We start from the raw sequence: 21,098 nt of genomic DNA, 5'->3' as shown, positions 1-21,098 counted from the left end.
CCTGGAGGACTTCCGATGGCGGCCATGGAGTAGGAGGTTGCGCATTTGTTAGCTCCCGCTCGTGACAGACTTTTTGGACCTTTACTCCCGCTTTTTTCGGAATTTTATGAGAAGAATCGGTGGTGAGTGAGGACCAGTATATGGAGCCGTGGACCAGAAGTTGTATAAGAAGAATTTGTCGAGTAACGAAGGCGACTGTAGAACCTGCAGCACAAAAAAGCATGGCGGAGGTGCAGGGTCCCGGTTTGGTGGCACAGTGGTCAATGGTACAGCTGGTAGAGTTCATTCAGGAGAGTTTCACCAAGCAAAAGAAGGATTAGGCCCGATAAAGGCAACGATTGATCGAGTGGAACAGGGGCTGGAAGCCCACGGACTGGCAATTCAGAAGGTGGAGGAGAAGGTGCCCGAGCAAGAGGACCATTTAACCGTTTTGGAGGCGGAGATGGGGCTGATGAGGGACCACCAGAAAAACTGCAGAAGGTGGAGGACCTGGAGAATAGGTCCCGGAGACAGAACCCGAGGATCATCGGCCTCCCAGAGGGCAGTGAGGGATTGCACGCAAGTGCATATGTGGCAAGTATGCTGGAAAAGTCGATGGGAGATGGGCGTTTACTCGACCCTTGGAAGTGGACAAGGTGCATAGAGCGCTTGCGAGGAAGCTCGAGTGAATGAACCGCCGAGTGCGATGGTGGTGCGAATTCACCGGTTCCTGGATAAGGAACAGATTTTGCGGTGGGCCAAGCAGACACGGAGCTGCAAGTGGGAGAACTGTGAGTTGTGCATCTACCAGGATCTGGGCGTGGAACTGGCCAAAAGACGAGCTGGATTCAATAGGGTAAAATCACCCCTCTTCAAGAAGGGGGTGAAGTTTGGGATGTTATACCCAGCGCGTCTGTGGGTCACTTATGAGGGCCAGGAACTTTACTTTGAATCGGCAGATGAAGCGATGGACTTTATCAAAGACAAAAGGCTGGCAGGGGTTTGAGGGCATTGAACTTAGGGGTAGGGTTTTGCGGTATCGATTCTGTTAAAGTTATGTTAGTTTCGAATTGTATATGTAGTGCCCTTTGTAACAAGCTTTTGGGCAGTTGCTCAGATCTGTAAGTTAACTTTGTTTCCGTGGATGGAGGGTGGATAGATTTTTTTCTACTGTGTGTTTACTGGGGACTGTGATGTTTTGAATATGTATGCTCGAGTGGGGAACGACGACGACGACACGGAAGCGCATTGGCGGGCGAGTAGGTGGTAAGTTTGTTAAGGGGGCTTGGGATTGTGGTGTTGCTGATAGGGGTGTGGGGGGTACATCATGGTGAGCGGGAAGCTTGAGGTGATGCTGGTGGTGCTTGTGAATATATATGCACCAAACTGGGACAATGTGGAATTTATGAGGCGGGAAGATCCCGGACCTAGAGTCGCAGAAGCTGATCATGGAGGGGGGGGGGGTGCATTGATCCAAGGTTGGACTGGTCGAGGTCAAGGACAGGAGGGTGCCAGCTGTAGCAAAGGAACTAAAGGGGTTCATGAAGCAGATGGGGGTGGGAGTAGACCCATGGAGGTTCGGACAGCCAAGAGTGAAGGAGTTTTCTTTTTTTCTCCCATGTGCACAAAGCATACTTCCGGATCGATTTTTAAATTCTTAGCAGGGCTTTACTGGCGGGGGTGGTTGATACTGAGTATTCGGCAATTGTTGCGTTGGACCTTGCCCCACATTGGGTGGATTTACAGGTGAGCAAGGAGAGAGGGCAGCGCCCGCAATGGAGGTTGGATGTGGAACTGTTAGCGGATGAGGGGGTGTGCGGACGGATGAGGGAGTCCATCCAGAAATATCTGGAAATAAATGACATGGAGTAGTCTTGGCAACAACGGTCTGGGAAACGCTGAAGGCAGAGGTTAGGGGGGGGACCTAATCTCGATTAGGGCCCATAGGGAGAAGGTGGAGCGAGCAGAGATGGATAGGTTGGTCGGGGAAATATTCCAGGTGGACAGGAGATATTTGGAGGCCCCGGAGGTGGGGCTACTGAAGGAGCAGCAGAGGCTACATATGGAGTTTGGTCTGTTATCTACAGGGAAGGCAGTGGAGCATTTGAGGAAGGCGAGGGGGGCGATATACGAGTATGGAGAAAAGGCCAGCAGGATGCTTGCGCACCAGCTGAGGAAAAGGGAGGTGGCCAGGGAGATAGGAAGAGTAAAGGACAGGTGGGAATGAGTTCTTGGACCCAGCAGGAGTGAAGTTTTAAGATGTTTTGTGGGAGCGAGTGGAGGTGGCATCATGCAAGGACACAAGTCTGGGGGCATTGATAACGGCACCTCTGCCGTTCTCGCCGGCCCGGTACTCCATACGCCCGATGGTAGTGGCGGCCCTGAGAGTCTGGGGGCAGTGGAGGAAACATATGAGAGTGGAGGGAACATCGGTCTGGGCCCCGATTTGCAATAACCATCGTTTTTTACCGGGAAGGCTGGATGGGGCTTTTTGGAGATGGCAGAGAGCAGCGACTGAGAAGATGGGGTATCTATTCAGTGATGGGAGCTTCCCTTGTTGAAGGATTTAGAGAAGAAGTTTGAACTGCCAGCAGGAAATGGATTCAGGTATCTGCAGGTACGGGATTTTTTGCGAAGGCAGGTTTTGACCTTTCCACTCCTACCGCCACGGAGGTACAGGACAGGATAGTTTTCAGAACTGGGATGGAGAGGGGAAGGTATCGGACATCTACAAAGAGCTTATGGAGTCGGAGGAAACTCAGATAGAGGAACTAAAGGGCAAGTGGGAAGATGAGCTAGGGAGAGAGATAGAGGCGGGTCGGAGGGCGGATGCTTTGAGCAGAATTAACACATCCTCATCATGTGCCAGGCTTAGTCTGATACAATTTAAGGTAGTTCACCGGGCACACATGGCGGTGGCCTGGATGAGCAGGTTTTTTGGGGCAGAGGACAGGTGTGCGAGGCTTACGGGGGGGTGCTTGCAAATCATGTCCATATGTTTTGGGCATGCCCGAAGCTTAGGAGATTCTAGCAGGGTTTTGCAGATGTCATGTTCACGGTAATAAAAACACGGGTGGTGACGGGTCCAGAGGTCGAAATCTTTGGAGTGTCGGAAGATCTGGGAGGCGAGAGAGGCTGACGTCTTGGCCTTTGCCCGAAGACGGATATTGCTAGTGTGGAGAGACTCGAAGCCCCCCAAATCAGAGACCTGGGTTAGCGACATGGCTGGGTTTCTCAGTCTTGAGAAAATCAATTTGCCCTAAGAGGGTCAACGCTAGGGTTCGTCCGGAGGTGGCAGCCGTTTATTGACTTCTTCGGGGAAAATGAACTGTCAGCAGAGGCAATAATCTAAAGGGGGGGGGGGGGGGAAGTTAGGCTATTTTCTGTTAAGGGTAGGAGGGATTTGTTAGGGAAGGAAATGATGTATGTACTATGTTTATATTTGGATTCGCTTTTTTTTCTGTTATTATTATTATAAAATTCCAAATACCTTAATAAAAATGTTGTTAAAAAAAAAGAAGGGCTGGAGGGGGCAGGCCGCAATGGGTCTTCAACTCCTGCTGGGGTCTAGGTTACTTACCATCTGGACTTCGGGATGACAATATGGTGGCGGTGCAGGGGCTTCAATGAAACTCTGGAGGGATCCTGAAAGCTGCTCGACGATCCTGTCATGACTTTGGCCTTTCCAAGTACTGTGGACGGGTGATAATACCTTGCAGTTCATCAATAATCCTGAATGTTATCCCTTTGTGCTTTCATGTTATTCCTTTTATCCTGACAAAGGTGTACGATATATGAGCACAGATGCGGTTGTCACCTGTATACAGAGTTGGTAGTGTGACATGAGGGTTATGCGGTATTCACCTAGTGTTGTATTTTTTATATGCTGTAAACTTTGCATTTGAAAGGAGGGATCACATTTTAGGTACCCGTCACTTTGTTTGCAGAGAAGATGAGTAGTGTCACAGCAGGTCACAGTAGGTTACCTCTTCCCTAATATGTCCCTTTTTGGGGGTTCCTGGTCTGCTCTCTTTCTCAAGAAAGGGTACCACTCGGGTGGTAGTAGCCTCTGGGATATAGGGTCTGAGAGCGAGTGCTGTGAATCAGCACTGTTGGGAGTCTTTCTTTGGTTGAGAGGGTAGGCTGGTGGGGGAGTTAGGCACCCTCCTCGAAGTGGTCATATGTAGAGACTTCCAAATTATTCACCTTCTTGAGGCCAGGGCTCTCCTGAGGAGGCAGTTTCCCGAGAGGCTACGCTGTTCTGCCCCAGTATCATTTTTGCGAAGGTGTACGGCACTTCAACTTGTCTGGCATTGCTCTCCTTTTGGAGTTTCTATTCCGTTCTTGGGTAAAAAGGGCATTGATACATGCTTCGATTTTGTATCTCATGTCTTAGGGGTTTTTTCTTATCGTGTTGAGTGCGGGGGGAGAGTTTGTACTCTTCCCGAGGCATGCAGCTGATGGGTGGCTTGATGATTCTTCTTCTCTTTGTTGGTGGAGTTTCCTCGGTGGAGGATGGTGCAACATTTCCAGTATCATTCTTTGCATGGATGTCTTGGGAGGCAAGTTTTGAATGTGCCACTTTTTCCTTTTTTGTCTTATGGTGGGGGACGTGCACCATAGGGCCATGTGCTCATGCCTATATTCTGATGCCCTGTTATCCTGAGATGCTGTGCTCTTGGTAGTATCTTTTAATCCCGTCGTCATCAGTGAGATGGGAGACGCCGACCGCAATGCTTACAATCTTAAGCAACTGTATGAATATTTGCTGGTCTTCTCTGTTTAAATGTGTGGATTGATGATTGCTCTGTACTGTGCTGGATTTTGGGGATTTGTTGCGTCTTATGGTTATATGTAAACCATTGTATGTAAGGTATGTTTCAGTGAGTATGACTATGTTCCAGACACCACCCATCACAATTCATGAGTATGCCCTGACCCACCAGAAGTGATGACATGGTGGTAATCTGTTGGAAGGGAATTGCCCTGGGAGTCAACATTGACTTCGGATCCCATGAAGTCTCAAGACATCAGGTCAAACATGAGCAAGGAAACCTTCTCCTGATTATCACCTACCCACCGCCCCTTTCAGCTCTTCCATGTTAAACACCAATTGGCAGCATAGAGGGTGGCAAGAGCACACTCTAGGTGGGGGGGTTTCTCCAAGGGTGGCTCGGTAGCACAACTACCTACTGAGCCCTAAAGGAATTAGCTTCTGGACTGTGCCTGTGACAGGCCATGAGGGAACCAACAAAAGGGAAAAACCTACTTGACGATGTCCTCACCAATCTACCTGCATTTGTTCATGACAATAGCAATACGCGTGACCATTGAACAGTCCTTGTGCAGATAAAGTCCTGCCATCACATTTAGGATACCCTCCATCATGCTGTGTAGCACCATCACCATGCTAAATGGGATAGATTTTGAACAGTTCTAGCAGCTCAAAACTGGGCATCCATGTGGCACTGTGCGCCATCTACAGCAGGAGAAATGTATTCAACCACAATCTATAAACCTGATGGCCCCCACTCTTCATTTACCAACAAGCAAGGGGATCAATCTTGGTTCAATGAAGAATGCACAACAGCATTCCAAGAGCAGACCAGGCGTACCTAAAAATGAGGAGTCAACCTGGTGAAGCTACAGGACTGGACTGAACAGAGGAAGCAGCATGATGGAGACAGAGCTAAATGATACCACAGCCAAGCTCTGTAGTCCTGCCACATCCACTTAAAAATGGTGATGGACAATTAAACAACGAACAGGAGGAGGAGGCTCCACAAATATTCCCATCCTCAATGATGGCGGAGCTCAGCATATCAGTGAAAAGAACAAGGCTGAAGCATTTGTAACCATCTTCAGCTAGAAGAACTGGGTGGATATTCGATCTTGGCCTTCTGCTGAGGTCCATGGCATCATAGATGCCAGTCTTTAGCCAATTTGATTCAGTTCACGTGGTATCAAGAAACAACTGAAGGTTCTGGATATTGCAACGGCTATGGGTCCTGACAACATTTCGGCAATAGTACTGAAAACGTGCTTCAGAACTAGCCATGCCCCTAGCCAAGCTAATCCAGTACAACTACGACACTCGCATGTAACTAGCAACGTGGAAAATTGCACAAGTACGTTCTGTAAAGGCAGCCCAAATCCAATCAGGCCAATTATCACCCCACCAGCCTATTCTTTTTTTTTATTAAATATTTTATTGAAAATTTTTGGTCAACCAACACAGTACATTGTGCATCCTTTACACAATATTATAACAACACAAATAACAATGACCTATTTTATAAACAAAAAATGAATAAATAATTATTAACAAAAATGAAAACTAGCCCTAATTGGCAACTGCCTTGTCACAAGTAACACTCTCCAAAAATATAATTTAACAGTCCAATATATAATTATCTGTAGCAACGACCTATACATACTATACAGTATATATTAACAACCCTGAGAGTCCTTCTGGTTCCTCCTCCCCCCCCCCACCCCTCCCCCCCCCACCCCCCCCCCCCCCCCCCCACCCCTCCCCCCCCCACCCCTCCCCCCCCCCCCCCCCCCAACCCCTCCCCCCACCCCACCCCGATCCTGGGCTGCTGCTGCTGCCTTCTTTTTCCCATTCCGTCTATCTTTCTGCGAGGTATTCGACGAACAGTTGCCACCGCCTGGTGAACCCTTGAGCCGACCCCCTTAGGACGAACTTAATCCGCTCTAGCTTTATAAACCCCGCCATGTCATTTATCCAGGTCTCCACCCCCGGGGGCTTGGCTTCTTTCCACATTAGCAATATCCTGCGCCGGGCTACTAGGGACGCAAAGGCCAAAACATCGGCCTCTCTCGCCTCCTGCACTCTCGGCTCTTGTGCAACCCCAAATATAGCCAACCCCCAGCTTGGTTCGACCCGGACTCCTACTACTTTTGAAAGCACCTTTGTCACCCCCATCCAAAACCCCTGTAGTGCCGGGCATGACCAAAACATACGGGTATGATTCGCTGGGCTTCTCGAGCACCTCGCACACCTATCCTCCACCCCAAAAAATTTACTGAGCCGTGCTCCAGTCATATGTGCCCTGTGTAATACCTTAAACTGAATCAGGCTTAGCCTGGCACACGAGGACGACGAGTTTACCCTGCTTAGGGCATCTGCCCACAGCCCCTCCTCGATCTCCTCCCCCAGCTCTTCTTCCCATTTCCCTTTTAGTTCATCTACCATAGTCTCCCCTTCGTCCCTCATTTCCCTATATATACCTGACACCTTACCATCCCCCACCCATGTCTTTGAGATCACTCTGTCCTGCACCTCTTGTGTCGGGAGCTGCGGGAATTCCCTCACGTGTTGCCTCGCAAAAGCCCTCAGTTGCATATACCTGAATGCATTCCCTTGGGGCAACCCATATTTCTCGGTCAGCGCTCCCAGACTCGCGAACTTCCCATCCACAAACAGATCTTTCAGTTGCGTTATTCCTGCTCTTTGCCACATTCCATATCCCCCATCCATTCCCCCCGGGGCAAACCTATGGTTGTTTCTTATCGGGGACCCCCCAAGGCTCCAGTCTTTCCCCTATGCCGTCTCCACTGTCCCCAAATCTTCAGTGTAGCCACCACCACCGGGCTTGTGGTGTAGTTCCTCGGTGAGAACGGCAATGGGGCTGTCACCATAGCCTGTAGGCTAGTCCCCCTACAGGACGCCCTCTCTAATCTCTTCCACGCCGCTCCCTCCTCCTCTCCCATCCACTTACTCACCATTGAAATATTAGCGGCCCAATAATACTCACTTAGGCTCGGTAGTGCCAGCCCCCCCCTATCCCTGCTACACTGTAAGAATCCCTTCCTCACTCTCGGGGTCTTCCCGGCCCACACAAAACCCATGATGCTCTTTTCAATCCTTTTAAAAAAAGCCTTCGTGATCACCACCGGGAGGCACTGAAACACAAAGAGGAATCTCGGGAGGACCACCATCTTAACCGCCTGCACCCTCCCTGCCATTGACAGGGATACCATATCCCATCTCTTGAAATCCTCCTCCATCTGTTCCACCAACCGCGTTAAATTTAACCTATGCAATGTGCCCCAATTCTTAGCTATCTGGATCCCCAGGTAACGAAAGCCCCTTGTTACCTTCCTCAACGGTAGGTCCTCTATTTCTCTACTCTGCTCCCCTGGATGCACCACAAACAACTCACTTTTCCCCATGTTCAATTTATACCCTGAAAAATCCCCAAACTCCCCAAGTATCCGCATTATTTCTGGCATCCCCTCCGCCGGGTCCGCCACGTATAGTAGCAAATCGTCCGCATACAAAGATACCCGGTGCTCTTCTCCTCCTCTAAGTACTCCCCTCCACTTCTTGGAACCCCTCAACGCTATTGCCAGGGGCTCAATCGCCAGTGCAAACAATAATGGGGACAGAGGGCATCCCTGCCTTGTCCCTCTATGGAGCCGAAAATATGCAGATCCCCGTCCATTCGTGACCACGCTCGCCACTGGGGCCCTATACAACAGCTGCACCCATCTAACATACCCCTCTCCAAAACCAAATCTCCTCAACACCTCCCACAAATAATCCCACTCCACTCTATCAAATGCTTTCTCGGCATCCATCGCCACTACTATCTCCGTTTCTCCCTCTGGTGGGGCCATCATCATTACCCCTAACAACCTCCGTATATTCGTGTTCAGCTGTCTCCCCTTCACAAACCCAGTTTGGTCCTCGTGGACCACCCCCGGGACACATTCCTCTATTCTCATTGCCATTACCTTGGCCAGGACCTTGGCATCTACATTTAGGAGGGAAATAGGTCTATAGGACCCGCATTGTAGCGGGTCCTTTTCCTTCTTTAAGAGAAGCGATATCGTTGCTTCAGACATAGTCGGGGGCAGTTGTCCCTTCCTTTGCCTCATTAAAGGTCCTCGCCAGTACCGGGGCGAGCAAGTCCACATATTTTCTATAGAATTCGACTGGGAATCCATCCGGTCCCGGGGCCTTTCCCGCCTGCATGCTCCTAATTCCTTTCACCACTTCTTCTACCTCGATCTGTGCTCCCAGTCCCACCCTTTCCTGCTCTTCCACCTTGGGAAATTCCAGCCGATCCAAGAAGCCCATCATTCTCTCCCTCCCATCCGGGGGTTGAGCTTCATATAATTTTTTATAAAATGTCTTGAACACTCCATTCACTCTCTCCGCTCCCCGCTCCATCTCTCCTTCCTCATCCCTCACTCCCCCTATTTCCCTCGCTGCTCCCCTTTTCCTCAATTGGTGTGCCAGCAACCTGCTCGCCTTCTCCCCATATTCGTACTGTACACCCTGTGCCTTCCTCCATTGTGCCTCTGCAGTGCCTGTAGTCAGCAAGTCAAATTCTACATGTAGCCTTTGCCTTTCCCTGTACAGTCCCTCCTCCGGTGCTTCCGCATATTGTCTGTCCACCCTCAAAAGTTCTTGCAGCAACCGCTCCCGTTCCTTACTCTCCTGCTTCCCTTTATGTGCCCTTATTGATATCAGCTCCCCTCTAACCACCGCCTTCAACGCCTCCCAGACCACTCCCACCTGGACCTCCCCATTATCATTGAGTTCCAAGTACTTTTCAATGCACCCCCTCACCCTTAGACACACCCCCTCATCTGCCATTAGTCCCATGTCCATTCTCCAGGGTGGGCGCCCTCCTGTTTCCTCCCCTATCTCCAAGTCCACCCAGTGTGGAGCGTGATCCGAAATGGCTATAGCCGTATACTCCGTTCCCCTCACCTTCGGGATCAATGCCCTACCCAGCACAAAAAAGTCTATTCGCGAGTAGACTTTATGGACATAGGAGAAAAACGAGAACTCCTTACTCCTCGGTCTGCTAAATCTCCACGGGTCTACACCTCCCATCTGCTCCATAAAATCTTTAAGTACCTTGGCTGCTGCCGGCCTCCTTCCAGTCCTGGACTTCGACCTATCCAGCCCTGGTTCTAACACCGTATTAAAATCTCCCCCCATTATCAGCTTTCCCATCTCTAGGTCCGGAATGTGTCCTAGCATCCGCCTCATAAAATTGGCATCATCCCAGTTCGGGGCATATACGTTTACCAAAACCACCGTCTCCCCCTGTAGTTTGCCACTCACCAGCACGTATCTGCCCCCGTTATCCGCCACTATAGTCTTTGCCTCGAACATTACCCGCTTCCCCACTAATATAGCCACCCCCCTGTTTTTCGCATCTAGCCCCGAATGGAACACCTGCCCCACCCATCCTTTGCGTAGCCTAACCTGGTCTATCAGTTTCAGGTGCGTTTCCTGTAACATAACCACATCTGCCTTAAGTTTCTTAAGGTGTGCGAGTACCCGTGCACTCTTTATCGGCCCGTTCAGCCCTCTCACGTTCCACGTGATCAGCCGAGTTGGGGGGCTTCCTACCCCCCCCCCCCTTGTCGATCAGCCATCACCTTTTTCCAGCTCCTTACCCGGTTCCCACGCAGCTGTATCTCCCCCAGGCGGTGCCCCCCCGCCCATCCTCTCCCATACCAGCTCCCCCCTCTCCCCAGCAGCAGCAACCCAGTAATTCCCCCCTCCCACCCCCCCGCTAGATCCCCCGCTAGCTAATTACTCCCCCCATGTTGCTCCCAGAAGTCAGCAAACTCTAGCTGACCTCGGCTTTCCCCCGTGACCTCGGCTCGCACCGTGCGACGCCCCCTCCTTCCTGCTTCTCTATTCCCGCCATGATTATCATAGCGCGGGAACCAAGCCCGCGCTTCTCCCTTAGCCCCGCCCCCAATGGCCAACGCCCCATCTCCTCCACCTCCCCTCCTCCCCCCATCACCACCTGTGGGAGAGAGAAAAGTTACCACATCGCAGGATTAGTACATAAAACCCCTCTTTGCCCCCCACATTCGCCCCACCACTTTGTTCGAACGTTCTTTTTAATAACCCGCTCATTCCAGTTTTTCTTCCACAATAAAAGTCCACGCTTCATCCGCCGTCTCAAAGTAGTGGTGCCTCCCTCGATATGTGACCCACAGTCTTGCCGGTTGCAGCATTCCAAATTTTATCTTCTTTTTATGAAGCACCGCCTTGGCCCGATTAAAGCTCGCCCTCCTTCTCGCCACCTCCGCACTCCAGTCTTGATAAACGCGGATCACCGCGTTCTCCCATTTACTGCTCCGAGTTTTCTTCGCCCATCTAAGGACCATTTCTCTATCCTTAAACCGGAGGAATCTCACCACTATGGCTCTGGAAATTTCTCCTGCTCTCGGTCCTCGCGCCATCACTCGGTATGCTCCCTCCACCTCCAACGGACCCGCCGGGGCCTCCGCTCCCATTAACGAGTGCAGCATCGTGCTCACATATGCCCCGACGTCCGCTCCCTCCACACCTTCAGGAAGACCAAGAAACCTCAGGTTGTTCCTCCTTGCGTTGTTTTCCAGTGCCTCCAACCTTTCCACACATCGTTTCTGATGTGCCTCCTGCGTCTCCGTCTTCACCACCAGGCCCTGTATATCGTCCTCATTCTCGGCTGCCTTTGCCTTCACGACCCGAAGCTCCCGCTCCTGGGTCTTTTGTTCCTCCTTTAGCCCTTCGATCGCCTGTAGTATCGGGGCCAACAGCTCTTTCTTCATTTCCTTTTTGATCTCTTCCACACAGCATTTCAAGAACTCTTGTTGTTCAGGGCCCCATGTTAAACTGCCACCTTCCGACGCCATCTTGGTTTTTGCTTGCCTTCCTTGCCGCTGTTCTAAAGGATCCACTGCAATCTGGCCACTCTCTCCTCCTTTTTCCATCCGTATCCAGGGGGGATTCCCTTCTGGTTTACCGCACAGTGTTTTTAGCCGTCAAAATTGCCGTTGGGGCTCCTATCAAGAGCCCAAAAGTCCGTTTCACAGGGAGCTGCCGAAACGTGCGACTCAGCTGGTCATCGCCGCACCCGGAAGTCCCCACCAGCCTATTCTTGATCATCAATAAAGTGATGGAAGGGGTCATCAACAGTGTTATCAAGCGGCACTTGCTTTGCAATAACCTGCTCACTGATGCTCAGTTTGACCTCATTACAGCCTTGATTCAAAATATTGACAAAAGAACTGAACTCCAGAGGTGGGGAGGGAGCGAATACCCCTGATACAAAGGCAGCATTTGTCCAAGAATGGAATAAAGGGGCCCGAGCAAAACTGGAATTAATGGAAATCAGGGGGAAACTCATACCTAGCGCAAAGGAAGATGGTTGTGGTTCTTAGAGGTCAATCACCTCAGTGCCAGGACATCACTGCAAGTGTTCCTCAGGGTAGTATGGCCCAACCATATTCAGCTGCTTCATCAATGAATTTCCCTCCAACCTAAGGTGAGAAATGGGGATGTTTGCTGATGATTGCACAATGTTCAGCACCAATTGTGACTCCTCAGATCCTGAAACAGTCCATGTTCAAATGCAGCAAGGCCTAGATAATATCTAGGCTTGGGGTGACTCCCCAAAGCTTGTCCACTAAAGGCACAAGACAGGAGTGTGATGGAATACTCTCCACATGCCCAGATGAGTGCGGCTCCAATAACACTCAAGCAGCTCAATACCATCTAGGTCAAAGGAATGCCGCTTGATTGGCACCCCATCCAGAAACATTCACTCCCTCCACTACCGATGGACAATGTGAGCAGTGTGTGCCATCTACAAGATGCACCGCAGGAACTCACCAAGCCTCCTCAGACATCACCTATCAAACCCACAACCATCAGCACCTAGAAGGACAAAGGCAGTAGACATATGGGAACATCACCACCTGGAAGTTCCCCATCACCCGCCATCCTGACTAGGAAATATATCACCATTCCTTCACTGTCACTAGGTCAAAATTCTGGAACTCCCTCCCTAACAGCAGTTGATGCACCTACACCATAGGAACTGCAATGGTTCAAGAAGGCAGCTCACCACCACCGTGCGAAATTCCCCTTAGTGTCAAAAGGTTCGGTGGGGTTATTGGGTTACGGGCATAGGGTGGAGGTGTGGGCATAGGTAGGGTGCTCTTTCCAAGGGCCAGTGCAGACTCGATGGGCTGAATGGCCTCCTTCTGCACTGTAAATTCTATTACAAGGGCAATTAGAGATGAGGAATAAATGCTGGCCTAACCAACGACGCCCATATCCCAAGAATGAATTTTTAAAAATCCAACTGGCCAATTACCACTCCATCAATCTACTCTTGATCATCAGCAAATTAATGGAAGATGTCATTGACAGTCCTCTCAAGTGGCATTTGCACAGCAATAACCTGTTCACAGTCGTTCATCTTGAGTTCTGCCATGGCCATTTAACTCCTGACCCCATGGTCCAAACATGGACAAAAGAGCTGGACTCAAGAGGTTGGGCTGGCGAGTGGCAAGTAACATTCGTGTCACACAAACACCAGGCACTGGCCATCGCCAACAAGAGAGAATCTAACCATTGCCCCATGGTATTCAATGGCATTATAATCACTGAATTCCCCATTATCAACATCCTGGGGGCTACCATTGACCAGAAACTGAACTGGGCCAGCCATATCAATATTGTGGCCATAAGAGCAGGTCAAAGGCTGGGAATTCTGTGAGAACAACTGACCTCTGACTCCCCAAAGCCTGTCCACCATCTATAAGGCACAAGTCAGGAATGTGAGGAATATCCTTCACCTGCCTGGATGGGTGCAACTTCAACAACACTCAAGAGGTTGGACACCATCCAAGACAAAGCCCGCTTGATTGACACTCCATCCACAATTTTCAACATTCCCTCCCTCCACTATCACAAACAGTGGTGTGTACCATCCGCAAGATTCACTGCAGCAACTCACCAAGGCTCCTTGGGCAGCACCTTCCAAACCCACAACCTCTACTACCTAGGACAAGGGCGGCAGACGCATGGGAACACCATCACCTGCAAGTTTCCCTATTAGCCACACACCATCCTGACTTGAAACTACATCGCCGTTCCTTCACTGTCACTGGGTCAAAATCCTGGATTGCCCTTCCTATTAGCACTGTGAGTGTTCCTCCAACACATGAATTGCAGTCGGTCACCTTCTCAACGGTAATTAGGGATGGGTAATTAGCCAGCGATGGCTGCATTCCATGAACAAATACATAAAAATAATATGCCTACAGATTTCTCTGTGTCTCTCTTGGCATCCTCTGAAGGGCTCATCAAGGCACTTGGCGTTGGTTCATTATGAACAGTAACCCCAACGATCCCATTCTACTCTCTTGGCGAACTTTCTGTCCACCATGCCAGCTGGGGGATAATCTTATCAATCTTCTTCGTGGCAAACTCATACCTCTCAATACTGACTCCATTGACTCTGCCAGCAGATCATCTCACACTATCCTCAATGCATCTCTGTCCAGATTATCCATTCGCTTGTGAACAAAGCACTTGCCAGCCGTGAACTTATTGTAGATGATTACATCAATTTCATGGCCTTAATGGGCCGATGATACCTTATCCCTAAATGAAACTTGCCTGGTCAAGATTTTTTAAATTATAAATTTAGAGTAGCCAATTATTTTTCTTTTCCAATTAAGGGGCAATTTAATGTGGCCAATCCACCTAACCAGCACACCTTTGGGTTGTGGGGGTGAAACCCCCACAGACATTGGGAGAATGTGCAAACTCCACACGGACAGTGACCCAGGGCCGGGATTCGAACCCGGGCCCTCAGCGCTGCAGTCCCAATGCTAACCACTGCGCCACATGCCACCCCCTGGTCAAGATTTTTACAGTGGCAAAGTAACAAGCAAGGTAGAAAATGGGGGAACCAATAGTGGTGTATTTGGAATTTTAAAAGGCATTCACTAAGGTGCCCCATAAAAGGTTGCTGCTGGGATGTTTTATCGACCCCCTTTAAACACATTTTGTTTTTATGTTTTAAGTTTCCTTTGTGATTTGTTTTGTTTGGCACACTTGGTGATCCCTTTAAGAGACTGCCTTGTCATTTATCCCTCAATTTGTTAATTTAGTTTAATTGTTTTGCCTAAAACAGTATAAAAGGTTGCTATACAAATAAGAGCTCAGTCTGGTCTCAATTTGTGGACACCAATACTGAACACCGCTCATCCGAGGTGAAGGGGATAGATCCCAACGCCTCAGGAAACTGCATATCACGGTGAGACTAGCTGTCTCGCTCTAATATGCAGGTTTATCAAAAAGTGATCCCGTCCATAATGGGCAGGATTTACATTGCAACGTCTCGCGAGGCGTTGCGAGCTGGGTAGATCCCGGGAGCAGGGTTTCTCGGCTTCACATCCACATTGATCTGCTTTTCGGGGACAGCGTGGCCGTTCAATCATGCCCAATATACCTCTGTACTTTAGGTTTCCTGTTATCACCCCCGTCCTCAAAAAACAATTTTTAAACCCATTATCCTTGAAAATTACTGCCATATCGCCAACATCCATTTGACTTCCAAAGTCTGTGAACGTGTCATTGTCTTCAAAATTTGTGCTCATCCTTTCTGGAATTCCATACTTGAATCCCTCCATTCAGGTTTCGTCCCTACTACAGTGCTGAAACATACCTCATAAAAGACATCTTCTGTGGCTGTAACAAAGGTAAATTATTCCCCCTGGTCCTTTTCGACCTGTATGCAGTTAACCACATCATCATACCACAACACCTCTCCAGTCCTCCAACTTGGTGGGGCTGCACTTGCCTGGATCCATTCCTACCTATCTAATCATAGCCAGATAATCCTACCTATCTAATCATAGCCAGAGCATTATCACTTACAATGGCTTCTCTGCTCATTCCTGCACCATTACCGCCAGTGTCCAATAAGAATTTATTCTTGGCCCCCTCCTAATTCCCATCTACTTGCTGCACCTCGGCAATATCATCTAAAAGTGCAGCGTTAGTTTTTGCATGTATGTTGATAGCTAATTCCACCTCACCGCCACCTCTCTCAAATCCTCCACTTTTGCTAAATGATCAGACTGTTCAACCGACATCCAGTACTGGATGAGCAGAAAATGTCTCCAAACTATCCAAATTAGGTCAAAGAAATAGCAATGAATAAAGGATTGAAGTGGATAAAAATGAAACTGGCGACCAATGCACAAAAATCATGTGACATATTGATGTCCTATTATTTACATACGGCTGGTTACCAAACAATGAAAACGACTTTTCATAACATCAGTTACCACAGAAAAAGGATAATAAAGCTTACCAAAGAAAGGCACACATGGAGGGTTGATGGATCGGAGTTTAGCCAAATACTTTTTATAGTGATCTTCACTCAATTCATGAGCCTCTTCTAAAATTTTCTTTTGTCGACTTGCTATTTGCTATGGATGCAAGAAATGCAGAATGTATATTTAGAAGGCAGTATTGATAAAAATTCACTTGACCTAATCAACTTGTTCATTTTTGTACCCCAAATCTACAAACCTGGTCAATGCTGAATTTGAACTTGATCCAAATACTTTTTGAATGCTTCAATGGATTATTTACTGTACTAAGCTGTGGTGTATCCAATACGTTGATGACCAAGTATTAAGACGTTATTCCCTAAACCATGGTCAACTTGTGGTATCTTGGGCAGCACGGTGGCGCAGTGGTTAGCAGTGCTGCCTCAAGGCGCCGAGGTCCCAGGTTCGATCTCAGCTCTGGGTCACTGTCAATGTGGAGTTTGCACATTCTCCCCGCGTTTGTGTGGGTTTCACCCCCACAACCCAAAGATGTGCAAGCTAGTTAGATTGGCCACAATAAATTGCCCCCTAATTGGAAAAAATGAATTGGATACACTAAATTTTTTTTAAAAACTTGTGGTATCTTAATTTTCTCTTTAAAAAAAAAGATTTGGAGTACCCAATTTTTATTTTCCAATTAAGGGGCAATTTAGTGTCGCCAATTCACCCACCCTGCACATCTTTGGGTTGTGGGGGTGAGACCCACTCAGGCACGGGGAGAATATGTAAACTTCACACGGACAGTGACCCAGATCGGGATTGAACCCGGGTTCTCGGCGCCGTGAGGCAGCAGTGCTACCCACTGTACCACCCAGTCACCCCTATGGTATCTTAATTTATAATCACTTTTAAAAAACATTTTATACATAACAAAGAAAACACACACCACTCCAAATAGAACTTCTTAATTTATAATCATGTCCTCTAGTTTTCCCATCCGAACTTTGTACAAAACACCCATCTACTTCAAATGTAGTCCCTTGGTTATTTTAAAGCTTTTCCTCCTCTTCTTAAATCGAGTATTGTTGAAAAATACGGAATTAATTTTTATCTTTTCATACAGCCAAATTAAGTTAATTTTGTTGTGGTCCCCGAATTCTTTCCATTGCCTCTTAAGAACAAGGGCATCGGTTAGCTCAGTTGGCTGAACGACTGGTTCATGATGCGGAGCAACGCCAGTAGCATGGATTCAATTCCCGTACTGACTGAGTGTATTCACAAACGCACCGCCTTCTCAACCTTGTCCCTCAACTGAGGTGTGGTGACCCTCATGTTAAATCATCACCAGTTAGCTCTCTCTTAAAGGGGAGTGCAGCCTATAGTCCGTCCTCTAGGACTGTGGCGCATTTCACTTTCATCTCAAGTACAGTGACCATAGATGTAAACAATACGCTAGATGTGTGATTATTAAATGTTCTAAGTGGCCAATAATACTTCCTTTGCTTCTCATTTTATGGAATAACTTGGGCTGAATTTACATAGCACCTTTAATGTTGCTAAGGTGTTTCCCATTTTGAAGTGATGCTAAAGATGACATGTAAGCTGGCTCAATGGTATATTGAGTAGAATAGGTCTCAAAAACTCTGAATTCGATTGCTTGTGTTTGAATGCACTTTTACTTATTATGTACTACAGTTTGGACACCTATCACATCCAGATCCTTTTTCTTCACTTTGTTTCATTTTCCAATCACATTTGCATTTTTAGCATCAATGTGCATTAACTTTCATTTTGGTCATCGGTCACTTGTGAGGTACTTCAGAATGGTCCTTTTGATATTCCTGAATCCAACATCCACTACATAAATTTTATTCAGCAATCTTGTTGTGCTCTTGTTACCTCCAGGCTCAACAATTCAAAGGTTTCCCTGGCCACCAACTCACATTTGATCCTTCATAAACTTGAACTTATCCAAAACTTGCCTGCACATATTCTAACTTGTACTAAGTCCTGTTCACCCATCATGTTTGCCTACATTAGCTGCCAGATCAGCAACATTCAGTAAGACTTCTAAATTCTTAATTTTTTGTTCCAAACTCTCCATAGCCTCACCCCTTGCTGTTGCTCTAACCTCATCCACCCCTACAAACCTCCGAATCGGAGCTCTTTTCATCCATGATTTCCTTGTGCCTTCAGCTGTCTAGGTCTCAAACTCTGGAAATATCTCCATAAACCTCTCTACCTGACTCTGCTCCATAAGGCAAGCCTTAAAATCAATCTCTTTGACCAAGCTTTTGATCACCTCCTAATTATCTTATGTGACAATGTCAAATCATATCTGATAACACTCTTGAAACACATTCGGACATTTCTTTAAGTTACCGGTGCTTTATAATTGTAAGTCGCTGCAGTAGATTCTTTAAAGGATTCCAAAACCTGACCTGTTTTGATTAGAATTATTATTGTTGATGAAAAGTTTGTGAATTGTTTTTGCTATCATTTATATTTTTAGATAGACATATCAAGCAAACAGTCCTCTAATTATTAGAATAACTGGAATAATAAAAATAAGTTTGAACTTTTGGTTAGCATGTTCCATAGCTGAGACTAGAAACGTGCCTTCTGGGAAACATGAGCTTGCATCCACCCATCAAAGGCTGCATAAAAATTCATCAAAGCTCAGGTTAACATCGCGAAATTCAAACCATATTTTCTATGATATTCCCTATGACATTGTAATGCTGAAAAACAGAGCAAAACAAGATACACACTTTAAAAAATAAATTTAGAGTACCCAATTCTTTTTTTTTCCCAATTAAGGGGCAATTTAGTGTGGCCAATCCACCTACCCTGCACATCTTTGGGCTGGGGGGGGGGGGGGGGGGGGGGGGGGGGGGGGGGGGGGGCAGCAAGGTGGCGCAGTGGGTTAGCGTTGCAGCCTCACGGTGCCAAGGTCCCAGGTTCGATCCCGGCTCTGGGTCACTGTCTGTGTGGAGTTTGCACATTCTCCCCGTGTTTGCGTGGGTTTCACCCCCACAACCCAAACACGTGCAGGCTAGGTGGATTGGCCACCCTAAATTGCCCCTTAATTGGAAAAAAATTAATTGGGTACACTAAATTTTTTTATTTTTTTTAATCTTTAGGTTGTGGGGGTGAGTCCCACACAGACACAGGAGAATGTGCAAACTCTACACGGACAGTAACCTTGGGCGGGGATCAAACCCAGGTCCTCGGCATCTTCAGGCAGCATTGCTAACCACTGCACCACCCTAATAACAATAATCTTTATTAGTGTCACAAGTAGGCTTACATTAACATTGCAATGACTTTACTGTGAAAATCCCCTAGTCGCCACACTCTGTCGCCTATTTGGGGACACGGAAGGAGAATTCAGAAGGTCCAAGTCACCGAACAAGCCCGTCTTTAGGAACTTGTGGGTGGGAACCGGGGTACCTGGAGGAAACCCATGCAGACATGGGGAGAATGTGCAGACTCCGCACAGACAGTGACCCAAACCGTGAATTGAACCCGGGTCCCTGGTGCTGTGTAGCAACAGTGGTAACCACTGTGCTACCATGCGAACTGTGACCACCATTTGTCAGCCACTGTTGTTGAGAGTTTTCTTGCAGTCTGACAGCAGATCAGACACCTGCTTCTCCTAGCTCTGTTTATCACTCAATAGATGGTGCCTGGACCTTTGAATAACAATTTCCAGTGTGAGACTGTCAAGGGAGATAGATTCTGCGAGAGACCAGGTAAACGGATACTGTCCATTCAATTTAAGAGTGTTTGTTTCTTCAATTTTGGGATTTGGGTGTCACTAACAAGAGCAGCAGATATTGTCAATCCCTAGTTGTGTCGATCAGCCTTGTTCCTGAACTGCTGCAGGAGCAGGATGACCGCACATGCGTCCTGCTGCACATGCCCCCTATAAAGATGGTGGCTGGTAACTCGGGGCCTCCCACTCAGGCAGCTGCTGCCGCGGCACGGTTTGGTGTGAATGCAGAACCGCTCGGTTCTTATTCAGGTTTTGCGACATCCAGTGGGTGTTTATGAAGCCTCTCTACCCACTCTGCCTCCTCCATTACTCTCCTGCAATTGACTGTTCTTGTCCGGCTCCAGAGAAGAAATAACAATTTTCTCCTGTTGCGGTCACAACAACATACACAATTAAAAAAAAAAAATTTAGAGTACCTAATTCACTTTTTACAATTAAGGGGCAATTTAGCGTGGCCAATCCACCTACGCTGCACATCTTTGGGTTGTGGGGACGAAACCCACGCAAACACGGGGAGAATGTGCAAACTCCACAGACAGTACAACATACACAATTAACTAGACTATTAACTGTATTCACTGAATAAAGGATTATTATTCATTATAGCTCATTTCCATTCTGTGTACGGTATTCTACACACGAAATGCACCATAATCTAACAATTAGGAATGATCACTTTCAGCTGCTGTATTTTTTTGAAACTCCCCACATGTTAAGTAATGTGCCACTACTTGCACTCCATTTTCTCTCAGTGTAGAAATGTGTTTGTTCACAAGTGAAAATATGGGAAGGGCAATATCGGAGCGCTGGTCATATGCAGGAGCAACTGAAATGACAATATTACTTTCTTTTATCCTTCTTTTATTTGCGTATGTCACAAAGATGCAATTATATATTTGGTAAAAAAGCAAATCTTTCTTTTAAATGAACAAGAGGAACTATAAAAATGCTTGCCAAACGTCACCTGGCCTTTTTGCAACCACAATGTTGTCAAGCTTTCAGAAGGCTCCAAGTGAATTGCAAATAAACGTATCCAGGCATATGAGGACCGTTGAAAATTCAATGCATTTTCACAAGTGTGAACAGAAATTCATTGATAATGGTTTCCCTGGAGGTGTGAATAATTATTTCCTATCCCACCCAACCTGGAAGAATGGGAGCCATTAAAATTAATGGATGAGTTTTTTTTAAAGGTTAATTATATCAGCTGAAAGAC

General features: G+C 47.6%; 1 protein-coding gene across 3 annotated transcripts in view; it reads right to left on the bottom strand.

The window, feature by feature from the left end:
* Nucleotides 1-21,098, bottom strand: part of LOC140420246 (son of sevenless homolog 1-like) — a 450,340-nt gene that overhangs the window by 41,218 nt on the left and 388,024 nt on the right. For all 3 annotated transcript variants that reach the window (XM_072504285.1, XM_072504288.1, XM_072504295.1), the window contains exon 17: nucleotides 16,143-16,260. In XM_072504285.1, the coding sequence (XP_072360386.1) occupies nucleotides 16,143-16,260 (118 nt within the window). The remainder of the gene's footprint in view (nucleotides 1-16,142; nucleotides 16,261-21,098) is intronic.

The sequence above is a fragment of the Scyliorhinus torazame genome, chromosome 1, assembly GCF_047496885.1.
Source record: "Scyliorhinus torazame isolate Kashiwa2021f chromosome 1, sScyTor2.1, whole genome shotgun sequence".
NCBI lineage: Eukaryota > Metazoa > Chordata > Chondrichthyes > Carcharhiniformes > Scyliorhinidae > Scyliorhinus > Scyliorhinus torazame.
The sequence above is the reverse complement of the archived record's forward strand: the minus strand, read 5'-3'. Positions and strand labels throughout refer to the sequence as shown.